Below are 23,975 nucleotides of genomic sequence, written 5' to 3' on the forward strand. Positions count from 1 at the left end.
AAATTGTTATAAGATTTCTATATATCTTTTCCATATGGGATAATGACTTCAATGTATTTCCTTTGGGGTTTTTTTTCTCTTGTTTGTCTGCTTTGTTATGTTTTAATGCTTTTCCTGATAATGAATAAAAACTGTTAAAAGCCTAAAATCTTATTGGCGACTTATAAAGCACTGAATAGACAGGTCCCAGGGTGTCTGTCAGACCTACTGCAGCCTTATATGCCCCCTACAGCTCTTAGATCACCAAGGTCGAGGCTGGTTCTTAGAGGTGATCGTGCATTTACTCACTGGCTTTTAATACTACATGAGAGTTATTTACTCATTTTTTATTACCTATTTAGCATTGATGTTAATTGATATTGCTATTTTATTGTGTAATTTGTATGTTTGTACAGCACCACTGTTGTAATTAAAAGTGCCAAATAAATAAATAAATAAAATAAACAACGTTCTGCACATTTTCACTTTGATTTCAACCTTTATTTGGATCATTTTTACACACAAACTCTGGAAAGAACATTTCTTTATTGTCACGCTGTTTTAAATAAAGTTTAAACCCCGCCCCTACACAGGGGCGTGCCCACAGTGGGGGCACCGACCCCATTGGGCGACAGCGTGGATATGACCGGTGCTGGAATGTAACAGAGTACATTTACTCGAGTACTTCACTGATTGAAGTATTCCTATCAGGATGTGTCAGACGTGATTGGAGCTGTGAGGATTCAGGTGTGAACACGTTTGAACACAGCCACAGGTAAAACACTGCCCAGGTAATCACCAGCAGGACCTTTAAATCACCAGCAGGACACCAGACGCGTCTGGTGTCCTGGTGCAGCCACAACAACCTGGTGCTGAATGCCCAGAAGACAGTGGAGATTATTGTGGACTTCAGGAAGCACACAGCCCCACTCCCCCCCATCATCCTGACTGACACCCCCATCACCTCTGTGGACTCATTCCGCTTCCTGGGTACCACCATCACCCAGGACCTGAAGTGGGAGCCCACCATCACCTCCGTCATCAAGAAAGCCCAGCAGAGGATGTACTTCCTGAGGCAGCTGAAGAAATTCAACCTGCCAACACGGACGATGATGCAATTCTACACTGCAATCATCGAGTCCATCCTCACCTCCTCCATCACTGTATGGTACGCTGGAGCCACTATCAGGGACAAACAGAGACTGCAGCGTGTTGTGCGCTCTGCTGAGAAGGTGATTGGCTGCAGACTCCCATCTCTGCAGGACCTGTACACCTCCAGGACATTGCGGCGTGCAGCTCGGATCTCAGCTGACCCTTCTCACCCTGGTCACAGTCTGTTTGACCTGCTCCCCTCAGGCAGGAGGCTCCGGTCCATTCGCACCAGAACCTCTCGCCATAAGAACAGTTTCTTCCCCTCTGCTGTTGGACTCATGAACAATAACCGTATGACTGTTCCCACCACTAACACATGACCCTATGCTGTGTTCACTGCATCATTCCATGTTTGGCACTGATCACCACCTGCACTCATGTATATATCTTTCTACGTAGCACTCTTAATTCTTATTCTCATGTATATATCTCATGTATATATCTTTCTACGTAGCACTTTTAATTCTTATTCTTACTTTTATTTTTTCATGTCTATTTAAGCGCAACTTATGACACTATGTTTGCACTGAAGCACCGCAGCAATTTCCTGATGTTGTAAACCTGCTCAACATTTGGCAATAAACCCCTTTCTGATTCTGATTCTGATTCTGATTCTAAACCTTGCTGGGTGGATCTCTGGAGCTCCAAGAAAGTCCACAGCTGAGGGGAACTTGTTTTTTGGGGCCTGGGTCACAGCGAGGACGTCAGTGGAGAACGGGGAAGCTGAGCTGGTCTGTTACGGTCTGAAATAAATAGCATGAATATGATTATTGTACAGAGCACAAAGCAGACGGCCATGTTGCTTCAGTTCACGTCTTATTTGGTGTGTTTTCACTGAGGGTTCGGTGGCAGACACGTCTGAGCTCAGTCTGCTGTCAGAAACACTGCAGCACTCCAGGAATTTACTCACACTCTTTCAGAAAGTCCCACAGGAGCCAAACAACAGCCATAAAGGCGCTTCCTGCTGGGACGCTCGGCCTCACACCACAAGCAACATGTTCACAAAAACACTGAGCACAGCTTTTATTGTGAAATATTAGGAGGAAGCTGAGTAAAATTCTCCTTGAGGTGGAGGTCACTGAGATTCAAAGCCGTTAAAGCAAAACTTCTATGAAGAGCTTACAGAGCGCCGTCAGCCTCGGGATGGTGGGGACAGAGAGGCTGTAACTACATCTGCTGGTGTCACTGTGACCTCAGAGCAGTTTACATGAAACATGAAATGAATTACAACTTTTGCGATATTAATCCCTTTGACCAGCTCATGATGCAGAGTGTAGACTGTATCTGTGATAATGAAAATGATTTAAGGACTGGTTTATGACACGTCTATAAAAAATATAAAGTCTGTACAAATGTGAAACTACAAAGTTAAAAGCAGCTGGAACGACAGCTGTTCAAAGCTGAACACTTACATCAGCCAGAAGACAGAGTGAGTCCTCCATCTCTCTGAAGGAGGCCATCGTGGTGAGCACAGATGCAGCAGCAGTGTGGATGTGTCCACTCTCACAGTGTCTCTCTTTCAAGTTTGTCCTCACATTCTCAAAAAAAGAACATGTCTATGCAGATGCCCAGAGCCTAACAACACACCCGCTATAAAAAATTTTTGCACCACCAGAGAGAGAGCAGGAAGAACCAGTCTCAACAAGAGACACACACACCTGATTTCCTGTAACTGCAGAGGGGAGGAGCCACCCGAGCAGGTGGGAACAGGAAGAGAAACAGCTGAGCCTCCGTCAGAGCAGCAGGAGGACGGTGGAGCTGAGGCAGGGTGAGTGTTAACACCACATTGTTGTAGTTTTGCTGTCAGAGTCTCTGAGTGTGTTTGTTTGTGTGACTGTAGAGAGAAGAAGAGTCACAGTGAGCTCTGTAGCTGTGATTGGCTCAATAATCACCTTCAATGGACTGAACGCAGAGAACGAGCCGAGGAACCTGACAAACCTGTTTGTGTGTGTGTCTGTGTGTGTGTGTGTACCTGTTTAGACATGTTTGTGAGGACAAAGAGTTGGTATGCTACTATGTGGGCTAATAGAGTCCCACAAAATGGCCGTCCTCACGAGTTTGAGGATATTTTTGAGGCTTTTTGGTGTCCTCACTAAAATCTGAAAACAAGTGTCTGTGTGTGTGTCTGTGTGTGTATGTGTCATAAAGAGAGTCGAGTTCACGGTCGCACACTTTCTATCTCAGAGGCTGTATCCCAATTCTATGGAGCCCCTCTGATGACATGGTCCAAAAAAGAAATCAATTGTGGCCACAAAATACTACTTCGTGCGCATGAAATGCTAGTTGGTGGGCACGAAACACTTGACCAATAACCGTGATCCTTCCCAGGCCCTTGCAGTTGGTTGACAATAAAATCTATCCCGGCGTCCAGGTCCTGTAAAGCAGCTGGGCTCTCAGTATCCTGTTTAAATGTCTCTCCGTAATAATGGTTCCTTGCATTGCAGGCTTTTCAAAATGCATTTGTAGCTCATTCCCAGCCTAAAATAAAACTCAATCATACCGTCTCTGTTCACGGTGTATATGTTTAGCCTACTCTCATGCTTATGTCTCTACGCAGCTGTCCAGGAATTGTATCAATATGATATGCGCACGCTAACTATTTCGTTGCCACAAATGCGTAATTCGTTGCCACGTTAAACCCATTTCGTGCCCACAAATTAGCATTTCGTGCGCACGTTACACCTATTTCATGCCCTCGAAAATAGTATTTCGGCCGGAAGTGCGAGGCTTGTGAAATGGGCGGTCTAGCCTCCGTCGCGCTGACTAGGTTGCCTAGCAACCATGATACTAACAGCTGGAAACGTTTCACACAGCTTTGTTTGACAGAAATGAAGGAGAACATATTTTCGTTTGTTTCTACATGAGCTTTGTGTGATTTGATAAGTATCTGAGGCTGAGACCACAGGATTGTAAAACATGATTGTTGGGCTTCATTTCTGTGCTGAACAGTTATTTTAAGATTAGCTAGTAAATAACAATTAGCTGATGTTGTTCATGAGACTAAAGTCATCTCACTGTGGTAATGTAAATATAATATGGCCAATATTATATGTATTGTCAGATTATTATGATATATTACAACAGTGAGTTTGAACTCTGTGTCAAAGATTCAAGTTGCAGTTATTTATATTTCCTGTCAACTTAAATCTTCACTCAAAGACAAGCATCTGTGACAGTGTGTATACAGATGTATTATATAAGAGACAAATATTGTTCGTTTAATATGTTGGCATCATTACATTTGACTCAATGCTTACATATATGTGTAAAAAGCAAGTGTACGAGCTGTGATAACTGTTTCTGATAGAATGAAGAGTAGACTGATATATTAAATATTCCTTTATTGGGTGAGAAAATCAGACCATGTCATAACTGCTTTAAGTCATACAGAATAGATATCAGAGCCTTAAACAGGCTGACTTCTACTAAATGGGTCAAACTGGGCAGAAAGTCTACAAACACTTAACATCCTTATAGAATATGATGTAACACTATAGATCAACTTACCTCAGAATATATAAAGCATATAAACAGTTACAGCAATATGATGCAACAAACACAGCAGTGCTACTGATCCAAAATACTCACAGCTTCATAGAACTGAAACAAACATTTATTTTTAGCTCCAACTTTAGGTTTCTGAACATTAAACTTGTTGCTGCCTGTAACTTGAAGGCCCTGAGTACTTTCTCCCACACTGAAAACACTGGAATGATCAAATTATTTGAACATTACCTAATAAGACTGATTCAGGACAGACAATTAGTTATGTTAAACTTTTCTAGCAGTCCTTCACAAACAGGGAACAGTCTTCTGTCCACAAACTGGACAGAAGACTGAAAGCAAAGCAACCTACATGGTCCTTACCATCGGTGACCCTGGCTGTTTAGGACTTTATTTTAGCCTCAACCAGCGTTGCCTTCTTCCTGTTTACCCGACGTCATCGGAGCACGCTCACCCAAAGCTGCTTTATTGGTTGCCATGCCGATGGGATACGAGGGGAGGTGGAGCAAATATGAACAACCTACAAATACTGCCTGCTACCACGGATGGACAGACAGTTAAATTAGCTCTCTTAAACACAAGATCTGTATCAAATAAAACTCATGTTCTTCGGGACTTTTTTGGTACTCATGTACCTGGATGTCATGCTCCTAACTCAGACATGGCTGTGCGCTGGTGAAGTGGCACCCTTGCTGGAACTTTGCCCCTCCGATGCCAGCTTCTTCAGCTACCCCAGCTTAGGAGGGGAGTGGGGTAGCCTCTATCATCAAAGACTGTTTTAAATGCAAACAGATACAAAGTCCTGGTGCTTTTACCTCATTTGAGTCCCAACTTCTGACTTTAAGCTGTCCCGTGGTTCTAATTATAGTCATCTATCGTCCACCTAAATATAATGACTTGATTATTTCGGAATTTTCAGACTTCTTGACATGTTTTATCACTCACTATGAAAGGATTCTTACAGTGGGGGACTTTAATATCCATCTATGTTGTGAGGATAAACCCCTGGTCAAAGATTTCTTAAATGTAACTGATTCCTTAAACTTCACACAATTTGTGTCTGGGCCAACACATAAGGGCCACACCCTAGACCTTGTCTTGGGCTACGGGCTGAATGTATCAATGACTGAAAATTGTGTTTTGCCTATTCTAGACCACTCAGCAATCTTATTTGATACTTTAATCCCTAAATCTCCAGCTTCTGAGAGGGGAAAATTGCCCCTCAGATCATCTCGTTATATTAGCCCCAAAGCATTGCTTGGAGTTAAATTACATCTAACTGATGTGTTGGACCCTATTTTTACCCAGGATGTATGTGTGGACACCTTGACTGCAAATCTTAATAATAAACTTCTTGAACTACCGAACTCTGTTGCTCCCGTAAGGAAGTTGAAATGTCCAAAAAAGGAACCCTATGCCTTGGTTCTGAACTTGAGAAGAGATTGTAGAAAAGCAGAGCGTCACTGGAGATCTTCCAGACTAGAAGTATTTCTCCAGGCTTGGAAGGACTCATTGTCTTCTCTTCAATCAGCGATGTTGACAGCGAAAGCAAATTATTTCTCAAATCTCATCATGAGCCATAAACATAACTCAAAACTCTTATTCAACACAGTGTCGCAGCTTACAGAGAGTAAGTCAACTCTCTGCTGCTCTAATTTGATGGCTCATGACTTTCTTACGTTTTTCAGAGACAGGGCTGCAACACTTAGGAACAGAGATGGGCAGTAACGCGTTACAAGTAACGCGTTTCTGTAATCCGATTACTTTTTCAAGTAACGAGTAAAGTAAGGGATTACTATTGCAAAAACGGTAATTAGATTACCGTTACTTTCCCGTAGGAACGCTGCGTTACTGCGTTACTAAAACCGTGATTTTTTTGCGAGAATGTCTCATGACAGTGACGTAAGCAAGTGCGAAGTTCGTGGCAACAGCTGTGTGCAGATCAACAATGGATCATATATCGAGTGCGGGAGAGAGTGTGAGCATGCAGCGTTTAAAGCGTGGAAGTACTGACCTTACTTTGAGTTTGATTCCATAAAAAGTGACAAAAACATTAGCATTGTGCGTGGGAAGAAAACGTCTTTTTACAGCGAAAAAACCCCTAAACTTCCAAGCAAGCACCGAGTGCGCAACGACGTAATGGGAAACTCACAGAGAAACCCGCAGATTCTTCCACTGACCGCTGCGGCATACCTGCACCAGGGTAAACCTCCGCCTACCCTACTCCTGCTTTACAGGTGAAAATAGAGCAACAGGACCGCTGAGTCTTTGACTTTATTTATTTTCTGGTGTGTTTTACTTTCATCTATTTGAAAGACTGAGTGTAAACACACCAAAAAAATATTTTATGTGCTGGACTGTGCAGAAAATAGGTTTAAATGTTAAACTAATTTCTTCCAGTCAGAGAATGTTGCATATAATTAAATTTTTGCTTGATGCATAAAGTCAAAAGATTAAAACTAGTAAAACAAGTTTTAAAAAGAGACTTTTCCATTTGATTACATTTTGTATGATGGATTATGTAGAAAAAGTAGAATTGGGCTGAAAGATCTATCACTTTATCACCTCTTCAGGTTGTAAATCATGTTTTTAAAAAGTAACTAGGCAACTAAGTAATTAATTACTTTTGAAAATAAGTAATCAGTAAAGTAATGGGATTACTTTTGGGGGGGAAGTAATCAGTAATTAGTTACTGATTACTTTTTTCAAGTAACTTGACCAACACTGCTTAGGAATCAGATTACTCCCTCCTCAAGCTGTTCATTAGACTACTCAGCTGCTTTGCCTGTTGGTGCTGATAAAGTGTTCTGTGACTTCAAGGTTATTTCCCTGTAGAGATGGCACGATACCACTTTTTTTTTTATGTCCGATACCGATATCATAAATTTGGATATCTGCCGATACCGATATGAATCCGATATAGTGTATTTTTTGATCAATAAAACTGTTTTTTTTAATATCTTGCTTTTTTTTTTTTAGAAATCTAATAAACTTAAACCTAATCCATCCTCCCTATTCTGGTATTTTAAATAGTAAGCAACCTAACTAATAGGGCTCTAAAACTCCCAGCAAATAAATAAATAAATAAATAAAAAATAGGGAACCACCCTCCACCTCATGATGCTTAATTGACGTAATCAACTTTAATTTGATGCAGTGTGAAAAAAAATGCACAGAAATCAATTATTTTTCAAGAATAATTAAATATATTCAACATCTTTCTTCAACAGAACTGCAGACTGCACAGATGGTACCTTCCCAAAGGAAAAAGTACTATAGCTTACTAGGGTATATTAGACTTAACAGTTACTATATACAGTAATGGACTTCTATACATTTTACATCAGATTAAAACTTTGGGTGTAAGATTCAGATAATTATTTATTAAAAGCTAGACATTTTAAATGAGAATAAGAAAGAAAAGTATGTCTTTGTGCCCCCCTTTTCCCTGTTAATCCCCTATCGGCCCCCCTGGCTAAACTTTGCTAGATCCGCCCCTGCAGAGTTACCAGCCGTCAGCTACATAGAAAAGGATCCTGGTTAGGGATGGGTATTGATAAGATTTTCACGATTCCGATTCCATTTTCGATTCTGTTTAACGATTCGATTCTCTTATCGATTCTTTTTAAAAAAGGAGAACACTAAGGTCGATTAGCTTAGAACTTTGTTTTATATCTTCTCTTTGAAGAAGATAGAAATTTAGGAGTAACATGGCCTTACAAACCCAACAGTGAGATCTTAAGAGATCCACAGCCTACGGCTCTTCAATGGGGTGTCACAGGATCCCCGGGGAAAAAATTGTAAATGTAAAATAATAAAATAAATATTCTTCTGTAGCAATAACAAAGTATAACATAAATTATTCTGTAGCAATTACACAAGAATATCCAGTAATGTCCCTGCCTACAATTAAACACATTCACTTACTGAAAATCGGGGCATCTGCTGCGGCAAATGGCTGCAAGCCTTTGACCACAAACTTAGTCACTGCTCGGTGACATTCGCCTATCCTGGCCTGAAAGGAGACGCTACCGGTAGACTGCAGCGAGAACTGCCAGCGTCTGAGCCAGCCAGACTCTGTCTCTCTCATCATGGTCACCTAAATGCACAGTAATGGCAGGTTTTGTAATAAGGCAGATCGCGCTAACATAATATGCACTGTTAGTTGATTATTTACCTGCCACATTAACGGGAGAGGACGAGCAAACGTTACCGCTGCTGCTGGGTTGAGATTCACGAGTCCGGAGCAAAATTAAAAACATGACATTCAATTAAGGTCATCGTGTGTTTTGTGAGCAAATGCTTTTGCATATTCGTAGTGTTTCCTCCCTTAAATGAAGTATCTACTTTGCAAGTATTGCAAGTTGCCCTGTTGTCATCCGTTCTCATAAAGTATGACCAAACTTTTGAGCGTTTGAGCTGCTTAGGCGCCGTGTTTCCTGCCAGGTAAATGACGCTCCGCAACGTGGTGACGTCATTCGGGGCGACTGGAATCGATAAGGGAATCGTTTGCAAAAATGGCAAACAATTCCAAGGAATTGAAACAGTGGGAACCGTTTTTCTCAACAAGAACCGGTTTTCGATACCCATCCCTACTCCTGGTGTAGAAAGTAATATTAAATAAATTCTAACAACAGCTTATCAAGCTTAAACGTGCTGCTGTTGTTCAGCTGCTGGTTTCCTCTTTCTGGTGCAAAGTGGGCCAAAAACAAACAAGAGAGACGGACTCGCGACAGAAAAGCCGATCAGCTGATCATTGATCAGTTTCATGATTGAAGTAGCAGCAGGAGAGGGAGGGAGAGAGAAGAGGCAGTCGCTCCATATATCGGTTGTTAAGCTTAACGCGGGGATGCTTTACAAACATTCAGAGATGAACTTACACACTTGCTTTACTTCTCTCTAGGATAACTTCCTTGGAGATGAAATGCCGGGTTGGTAGCGAGGCTCCAAATACACGCAGCCGCTCTATCACATGACGCATACTGCTGCGACGTGCTACAGTTATGAGCCGAGTTATGCCATGTCGCAAGTTTTTGATATTTAATGGATCGGATTACATTTTTAATTTCTCTCCAATATCCGATCCAGTAATTTCCGTCAGTATTGGACCGATACGTAATATTGGTCCATCTCTATTTCCCTTTCTGGATTAAGTAAGTTTGTAAAAGCAGCTCGATGTACAACCTGTTCTTTGGATCCTCTACCAGCCTGGGCTATAAAGGAACTGTGGTCAGCATTAGGACCCTACAACCTGTTTCTTTTAAATACTTCATTGAGTCTTTCCTGAATGTTTTAAATCAGCTGTGGTAGTACCAATCTTGAAAAAGCCTGGACTGGATGTTGACATGGTCGCAAATAGGGCAGGGTATCGTCACTGAATTCTAGAATCGATTTGATTCCGATTCACAAGGTCCTGAATCAATTCGATCCACGATTCGATTCAATTCGATTTGAATCTGGGAAATTTTGCCTCAGACAGTCAGAAATATTATAATTCAGATCAGTACATTTACATATTTTTGTATCTATAAAAAGGAAGCTGACACTCGCAAGACTTTATCAAAGGTGTGAGCATCACAGCAGAGGCCTTTGTGTCAAAGTAGCTGAAGATAAAACAGAAAAACATGAAGGTGGTTTTATAAAAATATTCTACAGTAGATCAAAAACGAAAGAAAACCATTAATCGACATATGAACGTTACCTCTGAAGTTACAGCGGTTTTATGACAGACACAGCGTTTTGCAATTTGCATAATTTTAAAAAGTTTAAATTTGTTCAGAAGCCTATTGAACGGCAGAAATTAGGTTTTCTTTTCGGAAGAAAGTAAAAGGAAAAAAACAGCGGCCGACAGCGCTGTAAACAACGGTAGACTTGTGCGTAACAAGCAAGCGAATAATGCAGAAAACAGATTTTTAGACAGGAAACTGTGTGTGTGAGAGAGAGAGAGAGCGAGCTGTGCATGACGTGTGATTTTATCCTGGTGGAAGCAAAACAGCAAAAGTCAGAGTGAGTTCATGACGATGTTTATGTGAAGCGTAGTTTGGATCTTCTTTTGCTGCTGGTTCAGTCAATATTGTTTGGAGAGAGATAAAACTAACAGCTTTAGAATCAGCGTAAAAAGGACGTAAACACAAAGCTCGGAGCCGCCGAAACATCAGAATCAGCGAGCTGTCGGCTTTCAGCCCCGACCGTGTCCGTGCCATCGGGTGAGAAAGGCGACATCTCACTGATTCTGATGCGTCGGCGGCTCTGAGCTTTGTGTTTACGTCTTTGTGCAAAATCCGTGTTCCTGCTCTCATTTACTGTTTCAGCTGTTTGGTGGTTGTTAAAGTTTTGTGAGGTTTAACCTGAGATTCTGGCGTTGGTGCAAAATGCAGCTGCTCGCATTTTAACAAGAACTGGGAAATTTGAGCACATTACCCCTGTTCTGAGATCTCTTCACTGGCTACTGTTAAGGTTCAAAATATTGGGGATGGAGACAAGAGAAAAAACCACAATAACAACACTGGTCCGGCCGGGTTGAGTCAAACGATGATTTAATGATCACACACGTGGGAGATGGACACTGATGCAGACAGCCTCAAAATCTCAAAATGGTGGAGCATTGCTCAAACTTTTATAGCCTCTGGTGCCTCCACCTTATCATAAAAAGCCTAAACATTCACATGCTTTCTCTCACACAGCGCCTGAGCTACGACCTTGGCTCCCTGTTTATCTGCTCCTGCTGAAATGGGGCAGAAAACTCCAGCACACTCTGTTCTCTTCTACTCAGACAAATTAGACAATAACCTTCTGCGAACAGTATTTCTTATAACTCAACAATATAATGCATCATAAAACAATATCATTCATTCACAACAAGTCAGCAATTTAATGTAATGCAAATCAGTTTAACTAATGCAATAGTTATCAGCTTCTTCTAATTCAGGAGAATAATGCAAACTAAAACTACATAATAATTCACAGTCTTTAATTAGGGGTCTAACATGGCATAAAATAATATCATAATTTTACAATTCCCCCTGATGAGGTCATTAGAATAATGACCTCACAAACACCCTGTAGCCCAGTGTGGCCGGGTTCATCTCTTCTCACTCCTGAGGTCCTTTGTCCCCCTGAGGGGCGAACCATATGTGGGATGACCTCTGTGTTTGCGCAGTTCAGATGCAAGAAAAACTAGGATTCCAACAGTAGCAGGTCCAGATGACACTCTCCTTGTCTCCCACTGCTTTCAGCCTTTATTCTATTGCTGCAGCTACCAGTGTCGTCCAGTTGGGTGATCCTCTGCTCTTAATTCTTCAACCTTAGGGGTTAGACAACCCTTCAGTCGTAACACAGATCAGGGGACTATTCTGCCCCGATTTCAAACAACGATCTGTGTATTCTCCAGAAAAAGGAACAGGAAGGTGTCCCCTTTTTGCCCAAAAGCCTCTCGAACTTCGTTGGTCTGGTGTTCCCGGATTTCCGCCAACCCCTTCATGGTTATTGCTGTGTTTATGGGATCCATCCTTTTGTGGTGACTAGCTGGAGCCCAAACGCCATGACCCTTGGACCCAGTTGATGTCTCGGCAGTCACTGTGTCTGACTCTGCTACGGAGGGTCCTCGCATCTCTGTGACCTCGTCTGGTGTCTGTTCCTTTCTCTGTAAGAGACAGAAAACCAAAACACCTCTCTTCCTAACCCTAATAATCTAATGTTGTTATCTACTGACCTCCTAGTGATTCAGAATTGGTCTAAACATTCAGAATGTCCCAGGGACTTATTCTAATCATATCCTATGTGTGTGTAAGCATGTTTGCATTTAGCCCTCTGCACTCAAGGCATTTCCTACACTTTATCAGTCCGGACAGTCACGCCGAACGAAGCTTCTGACCTTCAAAAGGCCGAGTGCCAACTCGTTATAAGCACATTTGCAAGGTGTGTCTGAAAATTATTGAAACCCCTCTTTTTAACAAAAGACAAAAAATTAACAAATCTTCTAAACGCTATTCAGTTCATTTCAATGAGTAATGATTAAACATGAAAGTGATAGTTTATGCTTTTTCACTGATTCTCTAAAAGGTCCGTCTTCTCGGACCGCTATTAGCTTAAGCTTTACCATTCCTAAATTATTAAAGACACAAATGAAGTTATAAAATGTTCAAATAATCCTGGTTTGATGTTAAAGCTCAACCTTCCCGCCCTTTTTTGACACATTCCAATGTGTCAAATCAACGGAGCTAGAACATTCAAAAAAAAGTTAGGCAGCTACAAAGTTTCCCAGACTCTTAAGGTGATCCGCGTGTAACGTTCTGACTCAGGTATTTAATATTTTAATAAATCTCGTTTAATTAACTGCCACTATTTAAACTAACCTTAAAGACATAATTTAAGAAAAGATCACAAAGAATAACATGATATCAGTGTTTTGTAAGCGCGTGCAGCCCTCCATGCTCGAAGCCTTTCCCCTCAATAGATCAGTCAGACATTCGCGCTGACTGTAGCTTTTAACCCTTATTAACTTGAGCACAACTCTACAATGAGCAACAAGTTGCAATATGTATAAAAATCATCATGGTTACACCTGCAATGAAAAATTATATCATTATCCTAACACCTGTAAATAGAAGATTCATCAGAAGTTATAACAATCACAGGAACACAGATGTTAGTATAAGGTCAAAAGCTTCAATAAATGATCATCGATGCAATGTTTGTTGCATGATTCTCATACAATAATAATGCTGACATTGAAAATAACAGTATAACACCCCCTTTTGTCCCGTTTCACTTGACACCTAAACTTGACCCTGATGAGGTCTTCTAGGTAAGCTAGATTAACCCTCTTGTGTGAGCTTTTCAAGTGCACTTTTAAGGTTTGTGGGATTTTTTTTTTTGTTTTATAAATGTCCCTCAAGACCCCCTGATGACCCAGTAATTCATTTTTGCGCACTGTAGTACACATTTAGTTTTTTGCTTGTAGCTCTCATACTCTACTTGCCACTCCTCTAAGTCCTGATGTTTCTTAGAGAGGACAACAGAACCTTTAAAATTATATCCCATGTGTGGGGGTGTGGCCTTGCCAATTGTTTTTCCCACCTTTTCAAAATGGCTGGCGTGCCCACAAACACATTTTATGGAAGAAAGAAAGGTAAGCTTGATATTTACAATTAAAATGTTTTGTTAAACTCAGATTTTTATTTTATTCAAAAAATAAACATCTGGTAAATAATTTCAGGGGTCTTTAAGAATTAGGCTCATTTACTTTCACAGGGAACATGACTAATTTATTAATGTGTGCTCTACACATTGGGACTTTATATTTATATTTATTTCACTTTTTCCTAATACCCAACTTTTGACAAAGGCGGAGAGAATTCTTAATACAATTATTAAGGGAGATTCAAACATAGATTTTTCAAAATATGAGAGGGTCAGGACCCACTAAAAGCCACAGAGAAGATTATCGAGATGCAGTGGCAGATGTAATAGAGAAAGACACAGGGCCACCTGAAATCTGTCGTCCTATCTGGTGCAAAACCAACATGTAGTAGAATCTGGAGTTTTGATTTTGAGTTAAAAATAAAATATGGGTAAAATGCAGAAATCTTTTCCAGTAAAGTAAAAAAATAAGTGTCGCAATTATAGTTGAATCCATAACACCTAATTGTTTCTACGAGATCACGTCGTTGCTGAAAGTTATCAGTGATCTCAATGTGTGAAAAGAACTCACAGTATCTGGGGTTTAAGCTCCTCTTGGCTGAGAAACCTGGGACAAACATGTGAACAAGACCTGAATAATACCAGTAATGAAGACTTCTCTCCAAAGATTAATAAAAGGAAGCCCCAATCTGATGAGAGTCTAGCAAAATATGGTTCACTCCACTTGCCTGAAATGGTTAGCAGTCCAAGGCATTTCAGTTGTAGAATGATTGGGTACAACAATGAAACAGATGTGAGATGAGGGAAGTGCCAAATGTTCCTTTGTGTCTCCAAATAAAATCAGTACTTCCTCAGATATCCTAAATAAATTGACTTTTGTGAAATAGAAAGTCCAGTGCCATCACTTATTCCTGAACCAATAGTTTACAGCTAGTGAAGTGTCAGTGACTTCTGGGTTGGTCCCTGATCTTCATCTTATGAGATTGTTATTTTAATAACACTTGATTTATTTAAAAGAAAAAAGAAAAAAAAAAGAAAAAAGAAAAAACGAAAATATTTTCTCCCTGTTTTTTCTTATTCTCTGGGTCTCAGGAGGACATTACGTCCCTCTCCACTACAAGACTCTTGTTATGTCTACAAAACAGTCATATTCAAAGTAATCCTAAATTGGACTCTGGCGCTTTCTCCCGACTTTTCCTGACCTGATTCTGCCCGTGGACGAAGCAGCAACACAGACGACTCGACTAACGTACTACCTTAATTTCACTATAGCAGGGCACGCACACATCAATGCAACCAAACACATTTTGCTATAAATCTAGTTAATTTTAGTTAGTTTTGTGAACATTCAGTACAGTTTTAGTTAGTATTTCTTTTTTTTTGATTTTATTACCGTTAACGCAAATTTTTCCACTTCTACTTTTCGTTATTTCATTTGTTGTCTTTAATAATAATAATCTCCTCTGCACCCTTGAATAAACACCATTAACATGATCAACCTTTTGCTGCTTGTTATTTCACCATCTTATTGAATCAAATACTTCATGCTTATGTGGTTTACGACATTATATTTATCTAAATCTCCACTTTGTGTCTAAATGTTTGAAGAATTTTTGAGGGTCAAATTTCGAGAATTTGACCATAGTGAAAGTTATGGCGTTATCACCCCCTTTGGGGATTACCTTTTGCCAGTTTTGATGATATTCCTCCCCGTTCTTTATTTTTTTTTGCAAGTACCCCTCTTCGGTGGCGAGAAACTGTTGGTGTGATCAAGCGGGTGCTGTAAAAACAAAAGCTCAGGACAGAACAGTCACCAATCATGTACTTCATTCAAAATTAACAAATATCCAGCTTCATATTGATCCTCTGAGTGTAATGGTACATTTTAATTTGCACTTCTAAAAACAATATTTTCTTTATTTTACTCTTGTTCTTGTGCAGCACCACCCCTCAGCACATGCCCCTGTTATTTTATCTTACTTTTAAATTGTTGACTACTTCAAGAGAGCGCCCAAAAGACGGGGACCAGTGTTTATCATTACATATCTCCATTTTGAGTGTGGCTGTCTATCATTCCTCTCTTATTCATAGACCTCGGTGGAGGGTTTTTTGTTTGTTTGTTTTTTTTTCTAAAATTAATTGACTCTCTATAGTGACCCACTATGGTTAATAATAACATGCTCAGTCATGAGTGGGATCAAACCATTTCAAACTAAAACTACATAATAATTCACAGTCTTTAATTAGGGGTATAACATGGCATAAAATAATATCATAATTTTACACTACCTTGTCAGGTTCGAGCAGATTTTAAGGTCCTGCTGCTCACCTACAAGGCTTTAAACGGATTGGCACCTTCATACCTCTCCGACCTTTTACACCTTTATGTTCCATCTCGTGCTCTCCGATCTCAGGACTCTGGTCTTCTAAAAGTTCTTAGAGCCAGAAAAAAGACAATTGGAGAGCTTTTTCTTTTCATGCCCCGTTTCTGTGGAACAACCTCCCACAAGATATTCGGCAGGCTGCTCTGTGGAGGTTTTTAAAACCAAGTTGAAGACACATTTGTTCACCCGATCCTACATGTCTTAATTCTATGGCTTTTAGTTTTTACATTTTTATTGTTTTTAACTTGTATTGTGTCTTTTACCTGTATTGCTATGTATCGCTTTTATTTTATTTATCTCTTTAGTTGTACAGCACTTTGTTTGAAAGCGCTTTATAAATAAAGTTATTATTATTATTATTATTACAAGGTCCACATTTACGGGAACATCTGCTACAGATATGGGAGAATATTTGATTTCTATTGTAGACAGAAGCCACGGGTGTGTTCAGTCAAACGTTTAGAATAAACTTTGGTCTATAAATGTGTTTCATGATTTATTTTTTAACTCCAACTGCTTATTTGTACTATGCTTTCATTTCAGAGTGCAATGAGAAATAAAAAGGATATTTTCAATAAAACTGTCACGATCCTGGGTCTGTGACTCAGTGTTTTCTGTTTTGTATTGTTAATCTTTGATTTCATGATGTATCTTTGTTTATTCTTACGTTTTGGTTCTGTGTTTTGTTGTACCTCTAAGTTAAGTCTATGTATTTCCTGCTTTGTTGTGAAGGTCCGTGTCTCATGTCAGTGTGTTTAGTTTGCGTTTCCTCTGTCTCGTCTTGTCAATCACTCCCAGCTGTGTCTTCCTTCTGTGTCTCATTCCCTCGTTATCCCTCTGTGTATTTAAGCCTTGTGTTTGCCTCTGTTAGTTGCTGGTTTGTCTGCGTATCTGTCAGGGTCCTGGGTCTCCTGAGCTAGTGGTTTCAGTTCTTTGTGATGTTTGTGTTATGTCAGTTTAGTTTGTGAGTTATTCTATGCTTCCTAGGTTTTGATTCCCTGTCCCCCTTGTTTCTCTGTGCGCTCTGTTCTGTGTTTAGTCTTCTCTGTCCATTTGTTCTGTCCCTGTGTTGTTGCCTTCTGTGTCTCCCTCTGTGTAACTGTCTATATAGTGATGTGTTGTGGTGCTTTGCTCCCACCCCTTGTGTTCCGTGTTTTCGTCTTCCCTTCGTGTACTTCTTCATATTCGTGTACTATTAGTTTTTAGGTTTTTGCTTAGTTTCCATGCTCACCTTCGCCATTTCTGTTTGTATCACCATGTGATGAATAAACTCACTTGCATCTGAGCTGCCTGCATAAAGGGTCCTTTGATAATTTACACACGGCTCGCAAACCGTGACAAAAACACTGGAAAAATTGGGCTGTTCTAAAACGTTTGACGGGTAGTGTATATATTTAGTTTATATATTTTCTTTATTTATAATAGTTTGTTTTATATTGTAGCAAAGTGTTACTTGGATACTTCTCTATGTGCTTCTTCATGTGCAATTTTGTTGCATTCTGAGCCTAAGAAATTTATTGGTGGTAGTGATGAACTGCTGTTAGAATCAAGTTAAATTCTGATAAATCAGACAATTACCTCTCCAGCTGTTGTTACAGTCTTTGTTTATCGGGTCCTTACAGGGTAAAAGATGACGACACCTAAAGAAATCCTTCTGGGGACTTTGAAGGATTTGGGACGTGATGACTTTGAAGAATTTAAGTGGCATCTGAAGAACAATGGGTCTGTAGAAGGTTTACCAGCAATCCCAGTGAGTGAACTGGAGAATGCAGAGAGGACGGACATAGTGGATCTGATGTTTGATACCTACTCTATCAACACTTTTGAAGTCACTAAAAATCTTTTGGGGAGGTTAAACAGGAATGATCTGTTGGAGAATTTAAATAAAACCATCCCAGAACCCACAGGTAAGTCAGGGAATGACTAAACAAAAAACACATAAACAATAAAAACCTTAGTTAACATTACACAGGTGCCATTAAAATCCATATAAATAATAAATCCAAAACACTTGCCAACACTTTCAGGAGTGAGAGACTGCAGAAAGCCTACAGTTTATGTTTTATGCATCTGCACAAATAACCTCCTGTGTACACACATGAATATCTGCTCTTTGGGTTGGTTTGATTAAAATGGGACCAGCAGCAGGTTTTCAGCCCATTTTACAGATTTATATTGTCAGATTGGTTTTAGAGCTGTTTTATCAACATAAATGAGGCGACAACAACAGTTTGGGACACGTCACAAATATGATCAAAGTGATAGGGTTTCCGAAAGAGACTCAGGCGCAGGCCAGGGTATTCCTTTAAGCGAAGAACAGTGCGTTTATTTACAGTGAACACATTCACCAAGTGGCTACATACAACGTGCAGGGGAAACGGGTCCGGGTCGCCAGGGTCCGTGGGAAACAGGGATGGGAGAAGGGTGCTCCACACTTTCTGTACAAATGTTCCTCCTCAATCACTCCTCTCAGAATCGGGTTCCAAAAAAACGATACTGATAGCTCAACGATCCAGCAAAGACTAGTGCAGACTCGCCATCTAAGTAGTGCAGTTATCAGCTGGGATCAGCGGCCGGTGCGGTGATGAGCAGGTGTGCAGGCCAGCAGCGGGAGCCCGCAATGAGCGTCGCCGCGGCGAGAGAGAGTGAGAGAGAGCAAACAAACCACAAACATATTGCACAATAGAGGATCGACCAGCGGGGCACAGGGACCATGACACAAAGTGCTTTTTCTTAAATCTATTTACTAGTTGAAGGTAAAGTTAAAAAAAATGGCTGCCATTTCTTTCTGCTGTTTGGAGACCCAAACAAAAAAATGCCCACACAGTAAATGCTTTTTATTATGGTTGATAAACAGGACACTAAGGTGATTGGTCAAAGGTTGGAGGAAAGCCACAGTTCTCCTTATTTGACTGAAATCCACCATTTCAGCTTCTGCAGCTTTCTGGGAGAGAGCAGATTTCTCCTGTTTTGGCTTCCCTTCACTGGCTTCCTGTTAAGTCCAGAATTGAATTCAAAATCCTGCTCCTCACATACAAGGTCTTAAATAATCAGGCCCCATCTTATCTTAATGACCTTGTAGTACCATATCACCCTATTAGAGCACTTCGCTCTCGCTCTGCAGGCCTACTTGTTGTTCACAGAGTATTTAAAAGTAGAATGGGAGGCAGAGCCTTCAGTTTTCAGGACCCAAAAAGATAGTTGGGTTTTTTTCTGTTGTATTATTGTAGGTTCTTTACCTTACAATATAAAGCACATTGGGGTGACTGTTGTTGTTATTTGGAGGAATTTAAAAAAACAACAACTTGAAATTCTTTCATTTATTCTACATATTTATTCATCACTGGCTCCATATTGTTGTTTATGTAATATGTGAAATGTTGCTAGTATTGATTTGGTGCTGTATAAATAAACATAATTAAATCAAATGTGTCTCTATAAAACCTGCCCTCAGTTATAACCCAAGTGTCAGGGCTCAATGGCTCATGAAAAGGAATGGAGTCAAGCACAGAACCAAAAAACGGAGGCTGAGTGACTTTTAACAGAAATGTATTTTACTAGATTTCTTGACAGAGAAAGCTGAATCACGGCTAAATTCAACAGCAAGCGAGGTATTATGAGAAGTGCAGAGCTGAGGCCAGAACATAAGCTGAGGCAGGTCAAAGGAACAACAGGGGCAGAATCGGGCGAATAGAAACTATCCAGGATCACTGGAACAAAGGAGATAATAATCAGAGTGGTCCACAGTGTAGTGAATGAGTCCAAGATTTAAAAACTAAGAGGTGTTACGTGGCTGCAGGTGGAGATCAGCTGGAGGAGGAGATGAATTAAATCTGGGTACAGAGTGAGATGTGGGTGCACAGGGAGGCAGGCAGCTGAGGATGGCAGTTTGCAAGAGTGAGTTTTCCCAGCAGTGGCAGGGCAGAATCCTGAGGCGTGACTTATGGCGAGAGTTGGAAGATATATCCAGGTGCCGACTAGGGAACAGGAAAAGAGGGTTACGCGAAACAAGCTGAGGAGCACAAGACAAAATGTGAGGCAGAGAACTGACTGTGCTAAGCACACAATCTGGAGAAGGTTCATTGTGAGTGCTGCTCATAAATACTGCCGGAGTAATTGGCAACAGGTGAGGAGCACGGAGGAGTGAGGAGGGCTCCACCCAGGGGAGGAGAGCTGATGCTGTGGAAAGTTACTCAGACTCACCCGGATCATGACACCAAGAGTCCAGTGAACTGAACACATAACCACAGTAACCAGAATGCAGTTTTCTCATTTGTGTCATTTGCTGTTTATTCATGCAGAGATTCTCACTGAGTGTCAGCTCAAACTCAAGTCAAAATTGAAAAAGAAGTTCCAGTGTGTGCTCGAGGGGATTTCTACAACAGAAAACCCGACCCTCCTGAGTCAGATCTACACAGAGCTCTACATCACAGGGGGAGGGACTGCAGAGGTCAATGATGAACATGAGGTCAGACAGATTGAAACAGCATCCAGGAAATCAGACAGACCAGAAACAACCATCAGACAAGAAGACATCTTTAAACTCCCACCTGGAAGAGATAAACCAATCAGAACAGTGCTGACAATGGGAGTGGCTGGCATTGGGAAAACAGTCCTAACACAGAAGTTCACTCTGGACTGGGCTGAAGACAAAGCCAACCAGGACATCCAGTTCATGTTTCCATTCACTTTCAGAGAGCTGAATCTGCTGAAAGAGGAAAAGTTCAGCTTGGTGGAACTTGTTCATCACTTCTTTACTGAAACCAAAGAAGCAGGAATCTGCAGCTTTGAAGACTTCCAGGTTGTGTTCATCTTTGATGGTCTGGATGAGTGTCGACCTCCTCTGGACTTCCACAAAACTACAATCCTGACTGACCCTAGAAAGTCCACCTCAGTGGATGTGCTGCTGATAAACCTCATTAGGGGGGAACTGCTTCCCTCTGCTCGCCTCTGGATAACCACACGACCCGCAGCAGCCAATAAGATCCTTCGTGACATTGTTGACATGGTGACAGAAGTCAGAGGGTTCACTGACCCACAGAAGGAGGAGTACTTCAGGAAGAGATTCAGAAATGAGGAGCAGGCCAGCAGCATCATCTCCCACATCAAGACATCACGAAGCCTCCACATCATGTGCCACATCCCAGTCTTCTGCTGGATCACTGCTACAGTTCTGGAGTTTGTCATGAAGAACAAAGAGAGCAAAGATCTGCCTAAGACTCTCACAGAGCTCTACCTACGCCTTGTGCTATTTCACCTACAAACGAAGGACATCAAGTATGATGGAGGAGCTGAGACAGAGTCGTGCAGGAAGATCATTGAGTCTCTGGGAAAACTGGCCTTTGATCAGCTGCAGAAAGGAAACCTGATCTTCTATAAATCAGACCTGACAGAGTGTGGCATCGATATCAGAGCAGCCTCAGTGTACTCAGGAGTGTTCACACAGATCTTTAAAGCTGATGAGTGCCACATGTTCAACAACGTTGTTTACTGTTTCGTCCATCTGAGCATTCAGGAGTTCTTTGCTGCTCTTCATGTCTATCTGACCTTCATCAACTCTGGAGTCAACCTGCTTAAGAAACAATCTCCTCGCTTTAAAATCTTCCAGAAAACACTTACTGTAAAAGACTTCTACCAGAGTGCTGTGGACAAAGCCTTAGAGAGTCCAAATGGCCACCTGGACTTGTTCCTCCGCTTCCTCCTGGGTCTTTCACTGCAGACCAATCAGGATCGCCTATGCATGCTGACACAGACAGGATGTAGCTCACAGACCAATCAGGAAACAGTTCACTACATCAAGAAGAAGCTCAGTGGGAAACTGTCTGCAGAGAAAAGCATCAACCTGTTCCACTGTCTGAATGAACTGGATGATCGTTCTCTAGTGGAGGAGATCCAACAGTCCCTGAGATCAGGACGTCTCTCCACAGATCAACTGTCTCCTGCTCAGTGGTCGGCTCTGGTCTTCATCTTACTGTCATCAGATCTGGATGAGTTCAACCTGAAGAAATACTCCCGTTCAGAGAAGGCATTTTTGAAGCTGCTGCCAGTGGTCAAAGCATCCAAGAAAGTGCTGTAAGTGAATCTATGAACAAATATGTTTAATAATGCTAGATGAATAAAAGAATATGTCTCCATTGTTATTCTTCCTCAGGCTGAGAGATTGTAAACTCTCAAAAAGAAGCTTTGAAGCTTTGTCTGAAATTCTCAGCTCCCCATCCAATCATCTGAGAGAGCTGGACCTGAGCTCGAACAAACTGCAGGATTCAGGATTGGATTTGCTGTGTGTTGGACTAAAGAGTCCTGACTGTAAACTTGAAACTCTCAGGTAAGGATACAGACTTTTTGACACTTTTTGACTCTTAAATCTGTAAGTTTATCTTGATGCGGACGTTCAAAGTCAGCACAATTTTCCTTTTAAGTTCCTGAGTTTATATTTTTGACTGTCAGGTTGTCTGGACAGATGTTTTTATTTTATTTTATTTTTTTACTTGTCCCTAAAGTCAGAACTAAACCCACATGTAGATGACTTTCAAATTCAAATTCAAATTCAAATTCAAATTCAAATTTTATTTGTCACGTACACAGTCATACACAGTACGATATGTAGTGAAATGCTTGGACAACTGCTCGTGACCTAAAGAAAACAAAAAAGGAAAAGGCTATGAATAAGATAGGAAATAAATATGAAAAATTAAAAAGGGTAAATTTAACTAGGAAGGAATAAAATATAAATTAAGGTTAAAAATGAAATAACTGTACAACACAAATTAGAATGAAGGGTAAATTTAACTGGGAAAGAATAAGATAAAATACATAAATTAAAGTTGAAAATAAAATAACTGTACAACAAAATACACAATATAGAACTATATAAGAATGTATGAAGAAATATAAATAAATATATACACAATAACAGCAGCTGTACAAGTATTAGCTTGAAATGAAGAATATAGTGTCCAGTGTTGTGCAATCCACATTATGTCTTGTGCAGTGCAAATATGCTTAAAGTGATTTAAGTGATGAAGTGAAAACAATGTCCAGAATGTCCAGTGTGTGTGTAAGAACTGTATGTGTGGGTCAGTACTGTGTGGTGGTGTGATTGAGAGACCGTATCGCCTGCGGGAAGAAGCTCCTCCTCAGTCTCTCTGTGTTGGTCTTCAGGGAGCAGAATCGCTTTCCTGACCTCAACAGAGAGAACAGTCTGTTGTTGGGATGGCTGAGGTCCTTCACGATCTTCCTGGCCTTGGTCCAGCACCGCCTGCTGTAGATTGAGTGCAGGTCAGGGAGCTCGGAGCGGATGGTGCGCTCAGCTGACCGCACAACCCTCTGTAGAGCTCGTCTGTCCTGCATGGTGCTGTTCCCGAACCAGGTTAAGATGTTTCCCGTCAGGATGCTCTCTATGGTGCACGAGTAAAAGTTCCTGAGCACCTTGGAGGGCAGTTGGAAGTCTCTCAAGCGGCGTCCGGGTACACACCGGCTCACTCCTTGGCGGCTCGCTCGGGCCACTTCGGAGGTGGGGTGCCCCCGGCCTCTCGGCCTGGGGCTCGGTCACTCAGGCACAGCTGGCTGCCGGCGGAGCTCATGGGCGCGTCACTGCAACCCCCCCTGGCTTCTGCTCCGCGGCTGCTGAATGAGCCCTCATCTGGGACTCTCCTTAGCTCTTACTGGGACAGTGGCGCGGCTGCCCCTCTGTGGGTCTTCCTTGGTCTCTTGTGTTCTGGGGGCCTCTGGATGTCTAGAGTTTTGATCTCCTCCATACCTGCTTGATACCATAGAGGACAGGGCTGTGGCTCCCCACACTCCCTAGCAGATCGT

The 23,975-nt window shown here is 41.2% G+C and overlaps 1 protein-coding gene across 1 annotated transcript; it reads left to right on the forward strand.

Moving 5' to 3' along the window:
- The first annotated feature begins 1,866 nt into the window (after positions 1–1,866).
- Positions 1,867–22,688, forward strand: LOC113017532 (NLR family CARD domain-containing protein 3-like). Its single transcript, XM_026160682.1, has 4 exons — positions 1,867–2,899; positions 17,783–18,067; positions 20,462–22,232; positions 22,312–22,688. The coding sequence occupies exons 2-4, from the start codon at positions 17,791–17,793 to the stop codon at positions 22,487–22,489; spliced, it is 2,226 nt and encodes a 741-aa protein (XP_026016467.1). The 5' UTR covers positions 1,867–2,899; positions 17,783–17,790; the 3' UTR covers positions 22,490–22,688.
- The last annotated feature ends 1,287 nt before the right edge of the window (positions 22,689–23,975 follow it).

Source organism: Astatotilapia calliptera, unplaced genomic scaffold, assembly GCF_900246225.1.
Source record: "Astatotilapia calliptera unplaced genomic scaffold, fAstCal1.2 U_scaffold_140, whole genome shotgun sequence".
In the NCBI taxonomy this organism is placed as follows: Eukaryota; Metazoa; Chordata; class Actinopteri; order Cichliformes; family Cichlidae; genus Astatotilapia; species Astatotilapia calliptera.